This window comes from Vulpes lagopus, chromosome 21 (genome assembly GCF_018345385.1).
Source record: "Vulpes lagopus strain Blue_001 chromosome 21, ASM1834538v1, whole genome shotgun sequence".
NCBI classification, from domain to species: Eukaryota; Metazoa; Chordata; class Mammalia; order Carnivora; family Canidae; genus Vulpes; species Vulpes lagopus.
Genome location: NC_054844.1, coordinates 25,230,087 through 25,250,396, shown reverse-complemented (window position 1 = coordinate 25,250,396; position 20,310 = coordinate 25,230,087). Strand labels below are relative to the sequence as shown.

The 20,310-nt window shown below is 36.7% G+C and overlaps 1 protein-coding gene across 1 annotated transcript in view; it reads right to left on the bottom strand.

Moving 5' to 3' along the window:
* Positions 1–20,310, bottom strand: part of STK38L (serine/threonine kinase 38 like) — an 82,452-nt gene that overhangs the window by 5,137 nt on the left and 57,005 nt on the right. The window contains exons 4-12 of the mRNA XM_041736102.1: positions 15,594–15,716; positions 15,254–15,337; positions 8,172–8,295; positions 6,575–6,729; positions 5,718–5,820; positions 5,464–5,525; positions 2,970–3,087; positions 2,441–2,564; positions 986–1,081 (exon numbers count right to left, since the gene is read on the bottom strand). Of these exons, the coding sequence (XP_041592036.1) occupies positions 986–1,081; positions 2,441–2,564; positions 2,970–3,087; positions 5,464–5,525; positions 5,718–5,820; positions 6,575–6,729; positions 8,172–8,295; positions 15,254–15,337; positions 15,594–15,716 (989 nt within the window). The remainder of the gene's footprint in view (positions 1–985; positions 1,082–2,440; positions 2,565–2,969; positions 3,088–5,463; positions 5,526–5,717; positions 5,821–6,574; positions 6,730–8,171; positions 8,296–15,253; positions 15,338–15,593; positions 15,717–20,310) is intronic.

The window sequence follows — 20,310 nt, the reverse complement described above, 5'->3', positions numbered from 1 at the left end:
GGTTTATTATGAAGGTAAAATAACAAACATACATAAAGTACTTAGAACAGTGCTGGGCATATAATAAGTGGTCAAAAAAATAGTTATTATTACAACAGGGAGAGTGCCTGGCACACAGTAGGAGTTCCAGTGAAGATCTGCATGGAGGAAGTGACACATATGCTGTCCTGAAAGATGAACAAGAGCTGGCCACGCAGGGCAGGAGTAAGAGACAGGAATGAGGAGAAAGAGAAGAGCATTTCAGTCAGAAGGAAGAACAAATGACAAAGCCCTGAGGTGGAAGGAGTTGGAAGAGACCATAAAAGATGCCAGTGGCACAGATGAGGGAAGAGCCATACCCCACAGTCCTGAAAGCAGTTAAGCTTCCTTATTTTTACTCTAAGTGCAAAGGGAAGGAAGAAAACAGCATGATCAATTTTATCTTTCTAAACTATCACTGTGTAGAGAACAGCCCAGAACTATTGAAGGTAGTTTGGCCACAAACTGACTAAAGGCCAACACTTACAACAAACTATAAGCAAATTCTTAAAAGTGACTTGCATCATTCTCACTTTTCCCACAATGCTGAAAAAAAGGGATTGTATCTTCTTACAACTTCATAAAGTAGATGGTATATTAGAGGGAGGTATAGTATACAGTATGATATAATAGTACAAAAATGATGAGTTATAGTATGAAATAGAAATACATCTCTGTTGTGCTAACATCAGCCTGCATCACGAAACTCTGAATATAAAAATCAAAACAGGTGCACAGAATGTGGTTTCCCCCTTAAAGTGGACATTTGCTAAGACAAGTCATTAAGCTACAGCCCCTATAGTCTCTCTCATATAATCCAGAAAACACTGATTTAATAAAATTATAACAGTGTTACTTCTTGTATTTAATCCAGCAGAATCAGAGAAAAATTGATTGCTAGTTAAAAAGAAAAAAAAAAAGAAAATTTTCACTCAGACCTCTCCAATTTCGAAGCCCATAAGCATACCTGATGTGTCCCCAGTCTACACCTTCAAAAAAAGGATGACTTTTTATTTCTTCTACTCCGCTATTTCCAATTCTGTTTTCAGAATCAATACAAAATCTAGAAAATGGAAACAGAGAAATGATCATATGCAAATTACATCTAAAGTACTCTATTTGCATTTTTTTCAAACATTTCATTTTTCTTCTCTTTACTGAAGTCAGCTCTGTTTATTGTGGGAAATATGGGAAAGAACAGAAATCCTCTGTAACTGCACTGTACAGAGACAACTACTGTAAACATTTTGAAGCCATTTCCTTTTAGTCTTTTATTACAATTTTTGAAATATGGGTGATTTTTTTCATTTAATATACTGAGAAAACTTCCCAAATTCATTAAATGTTCTTCTAGAACTTCATTTCCTAAAATTTGCATGTGGAAATATTATAGTTTATTTAGTCAGTCCACTCCTGTTGAACATTTAGATGGTTTTCAATTTTTCATTACTAAAAGCACATCATGATAAAGATATTCTTCCTAGGGATCCCTGGGTGGCGCAGCGGTTTGGCGCCTGCCTTTGGCCCAGGGCGTGATCCTGGAGACCCAGGATCGAATCCCACGTCGGGCTCCTGGTGCATGGAGCCTGCTTCTCCCTCTGCCTGTGTCTCTGCCTCTCTCTCTCTCTCTGTGTGACTATCATAAATAAATTTAAAAAATTTAAAAAAATGATATTCTTCCTAAATCTTTACACACATCTAATTATCTGCATAAGCAGAATTCCTAGAATTACTGGGTCAAAGGTCATAAAGAGTTTAAAGATATTTGATAATATGCCATCAATTAGCTGTTCTCATAGGTTTCCCAATTTATATTCCTTGCAGCCATTTCCAACAATACCACATACTTTATCTTATTTGAGAAACAGAATGGAATCCTTTGCCTAGAAACAATTTCATATATAGACTTGTGATATGAATTTATTTTCCCTTTTCTCTTTAAGGAAATAGGGTAATTGCATTCCAACAGGAGTGACCTTTGAAACAATACATCTGTCCTCTTCTTAACTCTTACTTTTTTTGTTGCCTACTACCTTTAAATTGTTTGCAGATTTTAAAAAACACATTTTCTTTATTGATCTCTTTGTATAGATCAGTGGTGGTCCTTTTCCTCCCACAAGAATAAAAGGAGCAGTATGATCTTTTAGATACCTGGGGAGTTTGTTTGTTTGTTTGTTTGTTTATTTATTTATTTATTATTTTTAAAGATTTTATTTATTTATTCATGAGAGACACACAGAGGCAGAGACACAGGCAGAGGGAGAAGCAGGCTCCCTGTGGGGAGCCCAATGTGGGACTCGATCCTGGGACCCTGGGATCACGACCTGAGCCCAAAACAGATTCTCAACCTCTGAGCCACCCAGGCATCCCACCTGGGAAGTTTTAAAATACCATAAACTCCTCTAGGGATTTAACCACTAACCTAAGAATCAAGTCCTTGGCTTTCTCAGATATGGGTACCTCTGGGGGAAATACCAAAGTTTCTTTCCAGTTCATCACTTTTCTATATGTTTCTTGAGGAGTTTCAGAGCAGAAAGGCGGATACCCTACATATCAGAGAAAATAGAAGTTTTAATAATTAAATATGCTGTACCTACTATGTATGTGCCACAAAGAACAAAATAGCCCTAAGTGCTCTAATCAACAATAAAAATGTCACCATTCATCAATTTATAATAAAATCGCTAATAAAAGCAACAAAATAAAGAATTCAAAGCACTGCCCCCTTTATCTGAAAGGCCATGCTGATACAATTTTGACACATGGGAGTTTTGGTTAAATATTCTCTTCCTGAATCCCTACAGAGTTTGCTGGTATTTATTATTGTGTATTTAACATTGGGATATGTCAAAGGGTTTGGTCATTTTAGCCCGTGGTATCTGCAGTATGTTCAATCAGTGGCACTCATGGAAATTCATACAGTATGTACATAAACAAATGATAAAACATACCTATTAGCATTTCATACATAATCACTCCCAAAGACCACCAGTCACACAATTTATTGTAACCAGTCTGCATGAATACTTCTGGAGCAATATAATCTGGTGTCCCAACTGTAGAATACGCCTGCAAAGGAAAAACTTATCAAACCAGCATTCTTAAATATTTGTTGAAAGATCTGAGAATGGCTCACCACTAAATTATATATATATATTTAAGATATATAAATATAATACTTATATATACTGACATAAGTATATAATACTTATATATATGTTATATATAAATAACAGCAGCTAATTTCTCATTTAATACTTTATCACATAGGAAGCTTAGTGATATATACTGGGTCAGATAATATGTTATTTTAGATATGATATTTGACCTCCCAAAAAAACTCAAATTATTTATATATTTAGCTCTAAGTCCTATGAAAATTAATAAAGGGAAAGCTCACTAAAGTGGACTCAGGATGCTAGAAGGGGAACTATACTACTATACTACTTGCTGTAATTACAGCAGGGACTGTCAACTACAGACCCTGTCGGAAGAATCATCAATTATCGGCCCCAACAAGGAAAGACATACACTGCATCACCTATGAAAAATTAACTACCCCTGCAAATCAGCCAAGGAGAGACCTTATCCACACTGAACTCCAGCTTTTCTCCAATGGACTCTTGTTCAAAACATCCCCTTCCAAATCCTCCTTCTTCCCTTAAAATACCATTTCTCTTCTTTGTTGGATTTGCCAATGGTTTTGCCATAGCTTGCATTCTTGAACTGCAATTTTCCGTTATTCCTGAATAAACCCACTTTTGCTGGTAAAATAATCGTTTTATTGTTAAGGTTAATAATCCATTAAAAAAGAATAAAGAGGTTGACCCCAGTGGGCCTGAGTTCTCCACTCCCTTCTAATGTGTTCTCAGGTAAGTTATTCAACCTGTCTGAGCCTCAGCTTCTGCTTACAGAAAACTGGAGTAATAACACAGTCCTAACATAGTTGATAGGAGGGTGAAATAAGAAAAAAATTCTGCTTTCTAAACTACAAATTACTATACATATAAACATCAGGTATTTTCATTATACACCTAGTTTCAGGGCACTGCTTATCCATTAGGAAGCAATGGAATTTTTCATTCTTAATTCACACAAAATCTTACAAAAATAATTTCTTTAAGGCAGTAGTTCTCAATTAAGGGCAGCATGCTAGGGACCATTTGAAAATGTGTGCCAGGAGATTCTGTTATTTCAAGGACCTGTGGGGTGGAGGTTGGGGGTTGCTGATTGGCATTTAGTTGGCAGGAGGGATTTAAGATCTAAAGGAGCTCCTGCCCAAAATACTAAGAGTCCCCTCTACATCTCTCTTGGGAAATAAACATTGATAGAAGTCATGCGGATGGCCACAAGAACAGTAAAACATCCACCAAAGTAACCACCTGTGAATACTCTGTAAGTAGAATTCCCTTCTACATTTTTAAGCACCATTCATCTTTCCCCGTTAAAGTAGGAAATACTGCAGTCCTTCTCTCAGTTGTAATATGTGATCTGAAAGTGGCATATTGAAAAGTAGAAGGAAGTTTCTGTCATTAATTCATAGCTCCATAGTTTTAAAACATTTAAAAAGCTTTTCAACACTGAAATGTTTTACAAGCACAGGAAACTTGTAGTTAATTACTTGGGCCAATGACAGAATGAGTTCAACCATGAAAAGGCCATTTTATTTGGTTTGAGAGGGTATCAGACTATTATCTTTCAGTCTGTTTACCTGACCCAATACTCGGAGGGAATGCTGACTTAGTTTCCCTTTCATCTCTTGGTTGAATTTAACAAATATTTATGAAGTGTCTATATGTGCCAGACAGAACAAGAGTTCAGGAAAACAAAGTCAAAAGGTACATTCCTGACCCTGATAATGTGTATGGACCTAGTTAACAGGATAAAGGGAAGAGGAAAAGAAGCTAACAGTTCTATTTGCGAAGTAATAAAGGAGAAAGACTGTGGAGGTAAAAGTAGTAATTAAGAGTAATTAAGTTTATCTGTGGTACAGTTGGCTTTCTAATTTTATTTGGTTTATCTGTTAACATGCCAAACTTCCTATTTACTTTATAAAGAAATTCTTAGAAACACACAACCACCTTACTTATGCTGATTGGCATTTGTTGTTTCAGAACAAGTATGTAAAATGGAACACACAAGGCATTCACTACAATCACACTCATCTCAGTGAATTTTATATTAAGTACTAATTACTAGTAACAGATTACTTAATTATAGGTATGAGTCATAAAATACTCTATTGTTAAATCATAAAAAATCAGCACTCACTTTACAGGTAAGGAAATGTTACAGGGAAACTAAGAGAACTATGTGATCCCAAAAGAAGCTCTATCATTGCTACAAAGTAAGTACTAATCATTGTGAAGATGCAAAATGATCAAGCAAATCCCCAATGAAATGTTTGGACTAGGGCAAACTTTCTTAAAGACACAGCGAACTTACCAGCTGTCTCCTATTCTTCTTCCATGTTTCTGCTTTCCTCTTTGAGTTCATGTTCTGAAATGCTAATTTCAACAAGAGAGAATCATAATCATGAGGGAGAAACTCCGCCAAAAGACAAATTCACAAATATACATGTAAAATACATTGGCTTAAGGAGTGAGGAGAGCAAGAGAACTTTTAGTGCTCAACAACAACGAATTAAGCCAGCTACACTACATTACCCAGAAAGAAAGAAAAAAAAAAATCAAACTTACAGAAGTCACTTGGAGGGTTGTGTGTAAGGTTTCTGTAGAATTCAGTCCTATGAGCTTTCTTTAATCCCGTGCATAAACCAAAATCAGATAATTTTACATGACCCTAAAAAAAAAATCCAGTAAAATCAAGAGATTACATTAACTTTGAAACAAAAGGCTTATTATAAATTATTTTTGTAAATACGATCCTTATGGGCGCCTGGGTGGCTCAGCTGGTTAAGCCTCTCTGCCTTTGGCTCAGGGCATGATCCCAGGGTTCTGGCCCCTGCTCAGTGGGGAGTCTGCCTCTCCCTCTCTCTCTCTGCCCCTCCCCCTGCTCATGCTCTCTCTCTCACTCTCTCTCAAATAAATAAAAATCTTTAATAAAGAAAATCATCATCATCATCAAATATTTATAATTTTACATATCACCCTATAGGAATTCTTATAATGTAAGAATTTTTATAATGATTGCATTTATTTTTTTTAAGGATTTTATTTATTTATTTGAGAGAGAGAGAGCAGGAACAGGGAGAGGGGTAGAGGAAGGAGACTCCCTGCTGAGCAGGGAGCCCAACATGGGACTTCACCCCAGGACACTGGGATCATGACCTGAGCTGAAGGCAGACAATTTAATCAGCTGAGCCACCCAGGTGCCCAATGATGATAATTTTTAAAAGTAGAAAATGAAAGAAGATAAAGACAGCCATCCTCCCTTGATGTTATTTCACTCCCAAGTCTTCTCCCATTGTATCATTCTATGATATCACCTAGTTGAGCAATAATATAAATTGTAGTTGCTCATTCAATCACAAAATCAGCTCTATTACTCCATAAAATAATCAGCAACCCAATAAGTCACCAGTTTATTCACATACCTTGGCATCCAATAAAAGGTTGTCTGGTTTAATGTCCCGATGGATGAAACCCAACTGGTGGATTGCATCTATTGCCAGAACAGTCTCTGAAATGTAGAATTGTGTCTCCTCTTCTGTCAAGGTATCTTTCTTCATTAACAATGTCATCATGTCACCTACATAAAGGAAAATATCATGTATTAGAAACACCTCAAGCTTCCTCTGTATCTGTAGAACCTCTTCTGATTTTTGCATTGTACGACCCACCCAACTGTCTCTAGGGCCAAGTAAAAAAAATGCCATTGCATTACCAAAGTTTCATGACATTTAATGATTTTTAAAGTAGGAAGCAGGTGAAATTAGAGCAGAGATAATTAATGAAGTAATATCCACTACTCAATATCCAGAATAAGTTGCTGAGGAAAATATGATGAACTGCAAACATGAATCAGGATAAGCACACCTGGAAATGGGATGTATTGTTTCAAAAATGTTCAGAGCCTTCAGTCCATCAAAAATAGAGTATCATCCCACTAAAAGACATTCTTTTATTTTCAAGGAATTTTTTCTTAAAAGGGGGCAAAGAATAAGCAATGGTCAACTTACAACTCAGAAATGACACTTGTTAACATTTTTTATGATACTTCGAGTCTTTAAAAAAAATGTAGAAGCGTTCTTTGTCCTCTATTCCATTTTATTCCCTTTTCCCTTTTTTTGCTAAGTAACCATTATCATGGATTTGGTTTAGTGGGTATCTTATAGCTTATTTTTAAAATGTTTTCATATACCTACATATTAATCTATGAAATTATAGTCTTTTATATATTTTTTCAAATTACATAAATGGTATCAATTGCACATTTAATTCCACAGCTTGCTTTATTACTCCACTGTTTCTGAGATCTCACTGAAATGGATATAGCTCCTGACTTTTAACTGCTGAAAAATATTTCAGCACATAACTATGTCACATTTTACTTATCCATTCTACTGATGGACATTTATCTTGCATGCAGTTTTTCACTATCACAACAATGCTTTCAGTGGTCTCTTCCAGGAGAATCTCCAGGGAATACACTGGTTGTAAAATTCCTGGGCTGTAGGACGCATGCACTTTCAATTTCAGTGGTATCTAAGAATTGCTCTTTGTTAAGAGTTAGAGATTAATTTAGATACCAGAGAGGCCAGTTTCTCCCACAGCCTCATCAGACTCTTAATGTTCTTACTAATTGGATAAGTGTGAAATGGTATCTCATTCTCGTTTTAATTTGCATTCCCCTGAATATGAGCAGAGTTGAACAAACATTTTCCTGTGTATTTATGGACTAGCCATATTGTCTATCATTGGCCCATTGGGTTGTCTTTCTCTTTAGTGACTTATTGTTCTTAACTCTAACTAATTATATAATGTAAATGCAGACTGGTGATATTTAAAATGTACCAAATTTATTATTCTTTCAAAATAATTTGCTTTGTGGTAAAAATTAGCATTATTACAGGAGGAACAACTTGAGAACCATGACTGCTAGGAACAGAAGAGTAAACCTAGTCAACAGGATAATAATTACATATAAAGGTGTGCTTGTGTCAGGCTGTCATTGCTATTATGTTTTTTTACCTCCAGGGAGAAATTCCATGATCAGATAAAGATTTCTCTTATCTTGAAAACTGTAAAACATTTTCACCACCCAGGCACCATCTGCTTCAACCAAAATATCTCTTTCTGCTCGGATATGGGCCACCTAGATGAATGTATTTTGAAAAAAGAATTGCAACATGTTACACATTTTTCAAGTTTATCTCTTACAGTTATCTATCTAGTTCCTTAATAGGAAGGAAGGGGGAGTTTTAGAAAAGATTTGAAATATATATGCATGTTCATATTCTCATTACATACACAGAACCTCAGGAAATCGTTTATTTTAGCTTTTATCTTTAGGCCTAGAAATAGGGGGATCCACAGGTACATTACAAAAAAGCCGAGGCCTCCGAGAAAAATGATTAGTCCAAAAATCTTCCAACAGGGATGCCTGGGTGCTCAGCGACTGAGCATCTGCCTTTGGCACAGGGTGTGATCCCAGAGCCCTGGGATAGAGTCTTGCATCGAGCTCCCCACAGGGAGCCTGCTTCTCCATCTGCCTATGTCTCTGCCTCTCTCTGTGTCTCTCCTGAATAAATAAAAATAAAATCTTAAAAAAAAAAAAAAAAAAAACAACCTTGCAACCAGAATCCTTATTTGCCAAGGATCCTGGCTTTGTCATATAAATTTCAGGCCCCACTAGTCTGATTTTTTTTTTTTAAGGCATATTAATTTGAGAGAGAGAGAGGGAAAGAAAGAGAAAGAGAGACAGGGAGTAGAGAGAGAAGCAGGGGAGAGGAGGGAAAGAATCTCAGGCAGATTCTGTGCTGAGCGCAGGGTCTGATGCAGGCCTGATCTCACAACTCTGAGACCATGACCTGAGCCAAGACCAAGAGGTGGACACTTAACCAACTGAGCCACCCAGGCGCCCCTGGCCTGACTTTTGAAAGTTAAAAGTAGTAAGCAATGCCTTATAGGTTGGTCTGACAAAGTCAGGGTCCTTAGCAAACTATTTTTAACTGTTATTAGTTCAAAAAAAGCCTCATGTGATCTTTAAACATTTGGATTTTTTTTAACAAGTAGAAATGTTTACAGTAACTCTGTATTATTTGGTCTGTAATAACTTTATAGTATTTGTTAAATACAAAACCTCAATGATATCCATAAACCTGATCTATAGCAAATTAGTGTTACTTTGGGAGATTTTGCTGCTGATTTGCCAGACAAACAATTACTTGGGATACTTTCATGTGAGTATTCTATAGACTGGAAAATTTTATAAACTGAGTAATTTGTCAGGTCGGTATAATCAATTTTCAGATGATTTTGCATTAATATATCTATATATTCTTTCTTCAAAGATTAATAATAATATTTGATTTTATCCTTTTGCTATTATCATTGTGCATTTTTAGAACTCTAGCCCAAAGCACTGTGAGGACCCAGATTTCCTAAGCCTTTTCATGGTAATGAAATACGATCTGCTTAAAATGTCATAAATGGGATTACTGTATTTATTACCTGGTACAATAAATACTCTGAGATCAAAGCACAGGAAAAACAATTGAAAACTAAGAACTTGTTTTCTCACATGAAAAACCTTATGATCTCTCTGGATCTGTTTCACAAAGTGAAAAATGGCATCAAAATTCATACCTGTTGCCTTTTACAAGGCATTTTAAAATTAGTAAAGGAAAAATCTTAAACCTTTGATGCTGCATGGGCTGCTGTCAGGAAAAACGTCATAAACTTGGCTTAATTGTTTTTAAATATCTTGAAGTCAGATTACAGGATGTTTTCAAAATGGGCCTCTGTTTTCAAAGAATAGGAAGTTATCATACATGGTAACCTAGTACCACAGTAGCAGAGAGATAACCTGCTACTTTGTGGATTGGTTGGTATTAAAGTAGATATAATATAAACTTAACATAATGATGTATTAGAACTGAGTGAGAAAAGGTTTTCTAAAATGAAATTCAATGGTAGCAAATGCAGATTAATTTATATAAGGGGAAAAACAATAACAATATGCAAATAGACTTGACGTTTGGGCTCCAGTGAGATTTTCCCTGCATAAGAACGAACAGTTCTCAGAAGCTCTTCAACTTCTAGCAAAATATTCTAGATCAGTGCTGTCCAACAGAAATACAGTATGTGAAAGCCACATACACAATTTAAAACTTTCTAGTAACCATATAACAAGTAAAAAGAAAAAGGTGAAATATTTGAAACTAAATATAGTTCATTGGGATCCCTGGGTGGCGCAGCGGTTTGGCGCCTGCCTTTGGCCCAGGGCGCGATCCTGGAGACCCGGGATCGAATCCCACATCGGGCTCCCGGTGCATGGAGCCTGCTTCTCCGCTCCGCCTGTGTCTCTGCCTCTCTCTCTCTCTGTGACTATCATAAATAAATAAAAATTAAAAAAAAAAAATATATAGTTCATACAATTCCATGTATTCACAATGTTACCATTTCAGTATGTAATCAATATAAAAATTATTATTTTGGCACAAAGTCTTAAAAATTTGGTATATATTTGCTATTTATAGAATATCTCAATTCAGGTTAGCTATAGGTGGCTAGTAACTAAAGACTGTAGCTGGAACTAACTGCTCCTTTTGTCCTTCCTCCAAAACCCTCTCCAGGACTAATCCCATATGGCTTAGTTAGATCCTATTTATCTCTTTGTCTCAGAGGCTCTATATCTTGACCCAGATCTTTATTCTTATTATTATCTGTAATTCTCTAATACAATTCAAAACCTTGACCTTCTTTGAGTTCCAAATATCTTTCCTCTGGAATCAGTCTGTTTTCAAAAAAAGTCCTATATCCTGTCACCTCTGGATGGTTCCTTCACCTTGTCATCCTAACTGAAACCAGGCTGTCTACTGACAGTTCTGTGTTCCTGAATAGTGAGTTCTCAAGAATGACCTGCTTTTCTCTCACGCCTTACTTGGTGATGCGGGTTAGGGTTGTGCTCATTCTCATGCTGCTTCTGAACCCCTGTGACACTTTCCTTCACTGCAGCTCCTTTGAAGTGCACACTGTGGAACTCCTTCAGCCACCATCTAACCTCAAAGCTATCAAAAACAGCTCCTGGTCAATCCCTCTCACTCATTCATGATTTCATCTCATGGCTTACCAACTTCCTTTCCCGCTTTTCCACTTGTGGATAGATTTCAATATACAAAAGGATGAACTATCAAACACCCTACCTACTGACGTCCTCATCTGCAATGATCTCTTCCACCACTGCACTTTGACCCCCCACAGTAATCTTCTTGTCCTTCTCATCACCAATAACTGTACCCCCTCTAAAATCTCAATTTTAATCAACTCTATTTCCGATCTCCACCTTTTATCCTTCCAGATCTCTTATTCTTATACTTTAATCTCTCTCCCCTGGATTCAACAACTTTTTCTGTTACTTTCTTTACAACCTCGTTTCTTTTTCTACTCAGCCTAGATTCAACACTATGATCATTGTTTTGCAAACACTCTGACCTCCCTTGTCCTCTGCCTCCATTGTATTTGCCTGACAAACCACTAACCCTAACTAGACTCCAATTTCTGTCTATTCTGTATCTACCCAGAGCAACTAAAAATTACTACAGAAAGGTCACCATGCCAACTGGTTTCACTTTACATTCATGATAATAAATCTCGATGGGCATGCAACTGTATTTCCCTAGCAAGTCTGCTTTCCTACCCTTCGAGTCAACAGTTGTGACTATTTCACAAATTATCTCTCCTTACATCTCCAGCAAGCTACCTACCTCTCCTCTGCTCTGAGATGACGACCTCCCTTATTTGTGCTCAGGGGGGAACCTGGCACCTGACACTGCCAGATCAACCACGCTGCATTTGGTCCCATTTTCTCTGCCTCTTCTTCCTGTTTTAATGGACAGGTATGTATCCACTCCTATCAAAGATCAACTGTCTTCCACTGTATTCCTATAGTTACCTGCCCTCACTTTCTTGCATCTTCAATTTTTGGATTCTTCCAATCAACATCAAAAACATTTCCCGTCTTTAAAAAAAGAAAAAAAAATCCTTTTTACCCGAAGTCTCACTTTACAAATCTGTTCTTTGTTCTGCTTCATAAAGCAGAACATGAAAGCTTTATCTGTACTCACATTCCCCACTTCTTATTTCCCATTTTTTTTCTCACCATTTCAGTTAAGCTTCTGCCCTGCAGTCCACTGGAAATGTCTTCATCAAGTGGTTAAAAATCTCCATATTGTGACATCCACTGGCCTGTTTTCCTCTTGTACTCTCTTAGCAGCATTCCACAAAGTTGACCACTCACTTCCTCCTTTATAAACTTTCTTCTCTTGGCTTCCATAACACCATGTTCTCCCAGTTTCCCCTACCTGATTAGATGTTCTCTCTTGGTCCCCTTTGCTGGTTTTTCTTCTGCCTATTGTTCCCTAGGGCTTGGATCCAAGCTCTCTTTCCTTCTTTATCTATATTTGTTTTCTAGACAATTTCATCTTGTCCCATTACTCTAAATATGATCAATATGTTGATGGCTTCAAAATTATATTTCTAGTCAAACTTCTCTCCATATTCCAGCCAACTGTCAACTTAATATCTCCTCTTGAATATCTAACAGGCAGCTCAAACTTAATATGTCACATTTTTATGGCATATTATGAATAAAAATGTGCCACATTTTTATTCCCACTATTTCCAAACCTGCTCTTTTTTCAGTCTTTCTAAATTAGAAAATAACACTATCATGTATCCCATTCCTAAATAAAACTCTAGGTATTATCCTGATTTTCCCATTTTTCCCTCACTAACCTCACCCATCTTCTTGTCCTCCAATAAACAGGATATCACAGAAAAGCCTTCTGGCGCTTCCACTAAAACATATACTTAATCTGTCTAAATTTTCTTCAGCTTCTCTGCTATAAACCACAATCCCATCCTGGCTGGAATTGGTTCACAGTCTCTCAACTGGCTTCTCTGTTTTTTTTTTTTTTTTTTAAAAGATTTTACTTATTTATTCACGAGAGACACAGAAAGAGAGGCAGAGACACAGGCAGAGGGAGGAGAAGCAGGCTGCCTGCAGGGAGCCCGATGTAGGACTCAATCCTGAGAATCCGGGATCACACCCTGAACCAAAGGCAGATGCTCAACTGCTGAGCCACCCAGGCATCCCTGGCTTCTCTGCTTCAACTCTTGTTTCCCCTATCAGCAAACAAAGGGACTGATTCTTTACAAAACATCAATCAGACATACCATTCCCCTTTTCAAGTATTTATTTATTTGAGAATGAGCAAGAGAGAAAGCACAGGCAGAGGGAGGGGCAGAGGGAGAGGGAGAAGCAAACTCCTTGCTGAGCAGGGATGCCAGGCTGGATCCCAAGACCCCGGGATCATGACTGCAGCCAAAGGCAGATGCTTAACCCACTGAGCCACCCAGGCGCCCCACCATTCCCCTTTTAAAACAAGAGTGTCCTCCCATTGCATTTAGAATAAAACCCAGGAAAAAAAAAAAAAGAATAAAACCCAGACAATCTATCTTGGCTTTCAGAGCTCTATGTATCTGATCCCCTGCCTACCTCTCCTACCACTCTTTTCACACTGAATTCTAGCCACAATGGCTTCTTTCTCTTATCCAAGCAGGCAAGGATTATTCTTGCCTCAGGTCTCCTGCCTTTGCTCCCTGAATATTTGTTCTATCTGACCTCTGCCATTCTTCCTCAGTCTTTCATCAAATATTACCTCCTTAGAGAAACATTTCCCGATCTAATTCTTCCTCCTAACCCCAGATCATCTGCATCAATTTATCCTTTTGTAAAAAGTTCCTTTGTAGTCCTTTTCAATCATGACTATTTGAAATAGCTGTCTATTTCCCCACTATTAGAAAAAAGTAGGATTAGGTTTGTCCTGTTAATCCTGTCTAGGTCTATGTTAACCCTAGAACACCACAGGCACATTTGGCACCTCATAGGCACCCAGTCAATGCTTGCTGAAGGCATGAAATAAAAATAAAGTGAAAAAATGCAGTGAAAATTCAAGGGGTGCCATTTTAAATAAAAACCAATATTATACTGCTGTAATAAGTAAGTTTTAGGCAATTACTAAAAGGATCCTCATGTGTAAGGAAGGGGCTGGTGGACCCGCCCCAGCAGCTCCCACTCCCTTCCCCAAGGCTGGTCCAGCTGAGGAGAAGGAAGTAGGAATCAAAGTAAGAAGAATTGGAGGAGTCTAATGAGGACATGGACTTTGGTCTAATTCTATTGATCTAATACTATTGGTATAATACTATTAATGTTTTCAGATTTATGGCCAACGCTTATACTGCATTAAGTCACAGGAAACAGAGAGTCCAAGAGTATGAAATTGGGGGAGAAGGGGTTTCCAGATTTTGGAAATATGTAAAATCAGCAAATTCTTGGGAGAATGGTCTTGCTTAAATGTGATAGGGATTAAGAAAGTCAGAACATAATAAACTAATAATATCAACTATGCATAAAGCATATAAAGTATGCTTTATGTTCACTTAAGTCAGAAAAGAAGTATTTTATTATGGATCAAATTCCTATGGTGATGCTCTAAACCCCAGGGTGAATGAATCTGGAGATGGAGCCTCTAAGGAAATAATTAAGATTCCAGGAGGTCATGGAGGGAGAGTGGGATAGTGTCCTTGTAAGAAGAGGCACCAGAGAGCTCACCTTCTTTCTCTGTGCACACACCAAGAGGATGCTCTCTGGGGGTTTGGAGGGAAAGCAGCCATCTGCAAGCCAGTAAGAGCACCTCACCTGAAATCAAACCTTGCCAGAACCCTGATCTTGGACTTAGCCTCCAGAACTGTGAGAAAATAAATTTCTGTGGTTTAAGGCACCTACTCGGTGGTATTTTCTTTCTTTTTTTTTTTTCAGTGGTATTTTTTTATGGCAGCCTGAACAGGCTAATACATTTTCAGATTGTAAATTTGGAAGAGATTTTAACTATAAGAACTTAAGGAACAATAAAATAGGCTATCAAAAAAGTAATAAGCTATAAGGCGTGAGATATGCAGACTTCTTTTTACAAATTCCAATATTAATAATTACTCTAACACCTAGTCGGTGGTAATCCTTTGGTTTTATGTGTTAAAAGAACTCATACCTGCTCTTTTTCAAGCATATCAGCTTTTCTCAATATCTTCATTGCATAGATATGCCCTGTATCCTTCTTCTGGACCAGCCGCACCTAAAATGTAAAAATTGACCATATTATCAATGTTAAACAGTCACTACTATTGATTTAGGAGCAAAAGGTGAATTCTTTTAAAGAGATCAGTGTTGCAATTTGCCATTGTTCATATTTGTTTATATTTTAGGAATTCTTAAAATTAAGCTATTTTGATACATTAAACTTTTAATACCTATTAAACTATTGGAATACATATTTTAAGCTTTCTTAAGCTATATATTTTCAACAGCAGTTTCTTTAAAAAAGAAGTAACCTCTCCAAATGCTCCTCTTCCTATAACTTTCAGAGACTCAAAGTCATCCAAGCCAAGTCTGGTCCTCTTGAGCCGTAAGAACTCTGTTTCCTTTCGGGCATGTTGTGATCGGCGTAACTTTTTCTATTAAAAAAAAAAAGACAATTTAAAAGGATGATTCTAAAATTTAGATTGCTATAAAGTAATCCTGTAATATTTAAAGTGTATAAAATGGGGGGTGAAGTATCTTAAATATTACATACTAGCGTTAGAACTTATTTACCAAAGTTGAGTATTTGGTAAGCTTGGAAAGAATAAAACAATCTAAAGAAAAAACATTTTTTATTTTTACCAATTAATAAATCTTTATTCTTGGGTGAACTCCATTAAATATTTCATCTTAATGAAGTTCATCATATATTCATATACATACAACCTTAATTCATAAATAAAAGTTAAGCTTTAGGAAATGCTAATAGTATTCTGATCATGAATTTTACGGTCATGCAATCTACTTTGCTTCAATTCTCTAATTTCCAGGGTAGTTCTGTCACAATTACTGAGACTTAGGACACCAAAAATAATACTAGAGCAGCATTTCCATGATTTACTTATTTTTTTCCATTATTTACTTATGATAGAACTTTCTTCTTAGATAAATTTTAATAAACTGCTTTGAGATTTGTCACACAACTTCCTAAAAATATGAAATTGCAAAAATAAAAAATTACATGAAGAGTTCATTAAAATATTCAAGTCAGGAATTTCATAATGCAGTCTCCAAAGATCACCAAAAAAAGTCTAAGATTGATAAGAAACATCATAAAATACCTGAAGGTCACATTTGGAAGAGGCATTTACTTCATTGTTCTAAACCTCATTTTCCCCCTTACCAAACAAAACTCTGCTGACATTCCATTAGTTCCTGGCAGAAGTTGCACACAGTGGGAAATAAACAAAATGAAAAAAATTAAGCACCTGTTCATCTTCAATTGAACCCTACCAGGCTTTCAGGAGTTCCATTTTGAGGAAAGTCAAAGTCAACAGAACCAGAACAGCTCAGAAACACTGCTTACAAACGCTGCTCAAGGTATGACCACTGAATGGTGTCTTACTACTCCTGCATAGATGTTTTCAAAAAGGTAAGGCAAACAGTCAATTAATTGGAAATATGTAAATGTGTATCACCAGTGCAATGGAATTCTGATAGTTCTTCCTTTTTTAAAAAAAGATTTTATTTATTTATTCATTCATGAGAAACAGAGAGCGAGAGGCAGAGACAGCCAGAGGGAGAAGCAGGCTCCATGCAGGGAGCCTGACGTGGGACTGGATCTCGGGTCTCCAGGATCAGGCCCTGGGCTGAAAGCAGCGCTAAACCGCTGAGCCACCGGGCTGCGAATTCTGATATTTCTAACAAAATTAATGTAAAAAGATGAAATCAAGGAGTTATGTCTTTGATTTAAACATCTTTAAACAGGGCAGTCTGTGTGGCTCAGCTGTACTGATGTATATCAGTTGTTGTACTGTCGTACATCAGTTAGATGTACTCAGGCACATCAATGGTAGAAAATGAAGAAAGTGAAGAAAATTCTTCACTTGATGTATATCAGTTGTTGTACTGTCGTACATCAGTTAGATGTACTCAGGCACATCAATGGTAGAAAAGAAGAAAGTGAAGAAAATTCTTTTGTGGGCAGCCCTGGTGGCACAACAGTTTGGCGCCGACTGCAGTCCAGGGTGTGATCCTGGAGACCCGGGATTGAGTCCCACGTGGGGCTCCCCGCATGGAGCCTGCTTCTCCCTCTGCCTGTGTCTCTACCTCTCTCTCTGTGTCTCTCATAAATAAATAAATAAAATCTTTTTAAAAAAAAAGAAAGAAAATTCTTTTGTTCAAAAACGCCTACTGAATTATTTTTTAAAAATAACTGATGTACTATAGTAAAACAAAAGAGCCCCCCCAAATCAGCTTGTTTTTTAAGACTAATTAAAAAGACCACATGGTGGCACTATAGTATCGTGTCTCTCAAAGCAGTAAAGAGGTTTGGAGGGGGGGTTGTTTTAATTATATAAATGAATAAATTTAAGAATTTTGGAACTCTTCCACGGCTTCTAACTTTGTGGTCTATAAAATGGAGTACAGTTGGGTGTAGTTTCAGAAACTCGTCTAATCTGAATGGAAAAGATGACCTCACTACATACTTTCATAAATTGTGCTCAAAATCAACAGAAAAGAGGCCACTAAAGTAAATAATGTTCACTAATATTTAATAGCTTGTGTAATACAGTAAGTAAACAATATTTATGTAGTCTAGGGTACAGCTATTTAATGGCAAAAAGGGAGAATCACAAGTGTATGGAACACATAATTCTATAAAAATGGGACATCACTATAACATTGTTATATTACTTAAAAAACAAAACCCTATTCCGTGATATTAGTCTTTTTTAAAAAAGATTTATTTTATTTTGTGGAGACGTAAAGTAGTGTAAGCATGGGGAAAGGAAGAGGAAGAGGGAGAAGGGAAGCAAATTCCCCTGCTAGGCCAGAGCCCATACCCCACGACCCTGAGATCATGACCTGAGCCAAAACCAAGAGTCCAGTGAGTAACCAACTGAGCCCCCCTGGTGCCCCACTGGGGGTTAGTCATAAAATCAGTGTTGCAGTCCAGAAGGAGGTGAAGCAAGCTACAGCTAAAAAATATATTGATGGAGCACTTGTGTGGCCCAGTTGGTTAAGCATCCAACTCTTGATTTTAACTACTCAGATTTTGAGATGGAGACCCTAAGTAGGGCTCCACGCTCAGCTGGAGACTCCCTCTGTCCCTCCCTTCTGTACGCATTTGCTTACTCTCTCTCTCTCAAATAAATAATTAAATCTTAAAAAAATATACTGATGACAAGATGAGCACTAAGTAATGTAGAGAATTGTTGAATCACTATATTATACTAATATAACATTATATGTTGACTATATACTGGGAATTAAAATTAAATAAAATTTAATAAAATTAAAAATTAATAAAATTAAATAAAAAAACATATATATATATATATATATATATTGATGAAAAAAGCACGTTGATGTATCTGCTCATGACTTGCGTAGATTAAGTAAGTAGCCTTGAAAACCAAATGTTTTTGTGGTAATCATATCCTTTCTCGCCAAAGAGGACAACAAAAGCTGTGGACACGCTTAACATTTCATAGCTCCCTTTTGCAGCTTAAATTTGTCTATTTTGTTTTTCCATTAGAGTGATAATATTCCATGTCTGATGAGATTTTCTTAAGTGAGACAAAACTAGACATACATCGTTTTTTTTCCCTTTCTCCATTCCTTTTTAAATGGGCGTTCCTCCAGTTCTCGATCTGTGGGATGCTCAGTTTTTGTATAAGACAGTGTACACACAAATTGTGAGATACGAAAGAGTTCAGCTGGCAACTTCATCTCCACATGTATGCTCTACATGAACCACATTACATGGTTTAATTTTCATAAGTAACTTTCACAAATTATTTCACGAAGATTTTCTATTATGAATAAGTTAAGGATAAATACTATTTTTCAATTTAAAACTAGATTTTTATAAAACAATTTTATTTTTCAAGAGATCCACCCCAGAGGTCCTGGGTGGCTCAATCAGTTAAGTGTCTGACTTTAGTTCATGTCATGATCCCCAGGTCCTGCCTGGGATCAAGCCCCATGTCAGGTTCCCTGCTCAGCAGAAAATCTCCCTCTCCATTTGCCCCTTATCCCACTGTGCACATGCTCTCTTTCTCTCAAATAAATAAAATCTTTATTTTTTTTTAAAGATTGTATGTATTTATTCATCACACACACACACACACACACACACACACACAGAGAGAGAGAGAGAGAGAGAGAGAGAGAGAGAGGCAGAGGGAGAAGCCGGCTCCATGCAGGGAGCCCGACATGGGACTCAATCCCGGGTCTCCAGGATCACGCCCTCAGCTAAACCGCTGAGCCACCCAGGCTGCCCAAATAAAATCTTTAAAAAGAAAAATCCACTCCACATAATGATAGTTCCAACATATTTAATATTAAGGTTAGAGGAGAATGTCTATTTAGTAGAATTTGACATAATCTAGCATGGAGACTAACAATAAGCATTTGTGGAATTAAAATATCTTCACAGAAAAATATTAGAAGTTTTATAGTTATTATTGGCCACTATCTTTAGGTATAAATCATATCACATTTTCTACAAGTTAATGAGGAAAATAGCTCTAAATGTCCTTAGCACTTCCTGCTGCATAGTAGAGGTTACAAACTAGAAGCTGTATTCAACCCACAGATGTATTTAATTTGGCCTGTAGGTTGTTTTTTAAAACACTTGAATTATTTGCCAATATTTTAAAAAGCAGGTGATTTGGGAACCCTGGGTGGCGCAGCGGTTTGGTGCCTGCCTTTGGCCCAGGGCATGATCCTGGAGACCCGGGATCGAATCCCACGTTGGGCTCCCAGTGCATGGAGCCTGCTTCTCCCTCTGCCTGTGTCTCTGCCTCTCTCTTTCTCTCTCTGTGTGTGACTATCTAAATATAAAATAAATAAAATAAAATAAAATAAAATAAAATAAAAAATAAAATAAAATATAAAATAAAATAAAATATAAAATAAAATAAAATAAAATAAAATAAAATAAAATAAATAAAATAAAATAAAATAAAATAAAATAAAATAAAATAAAATAAATAAATAAAATAAAATAAATAAAATAAA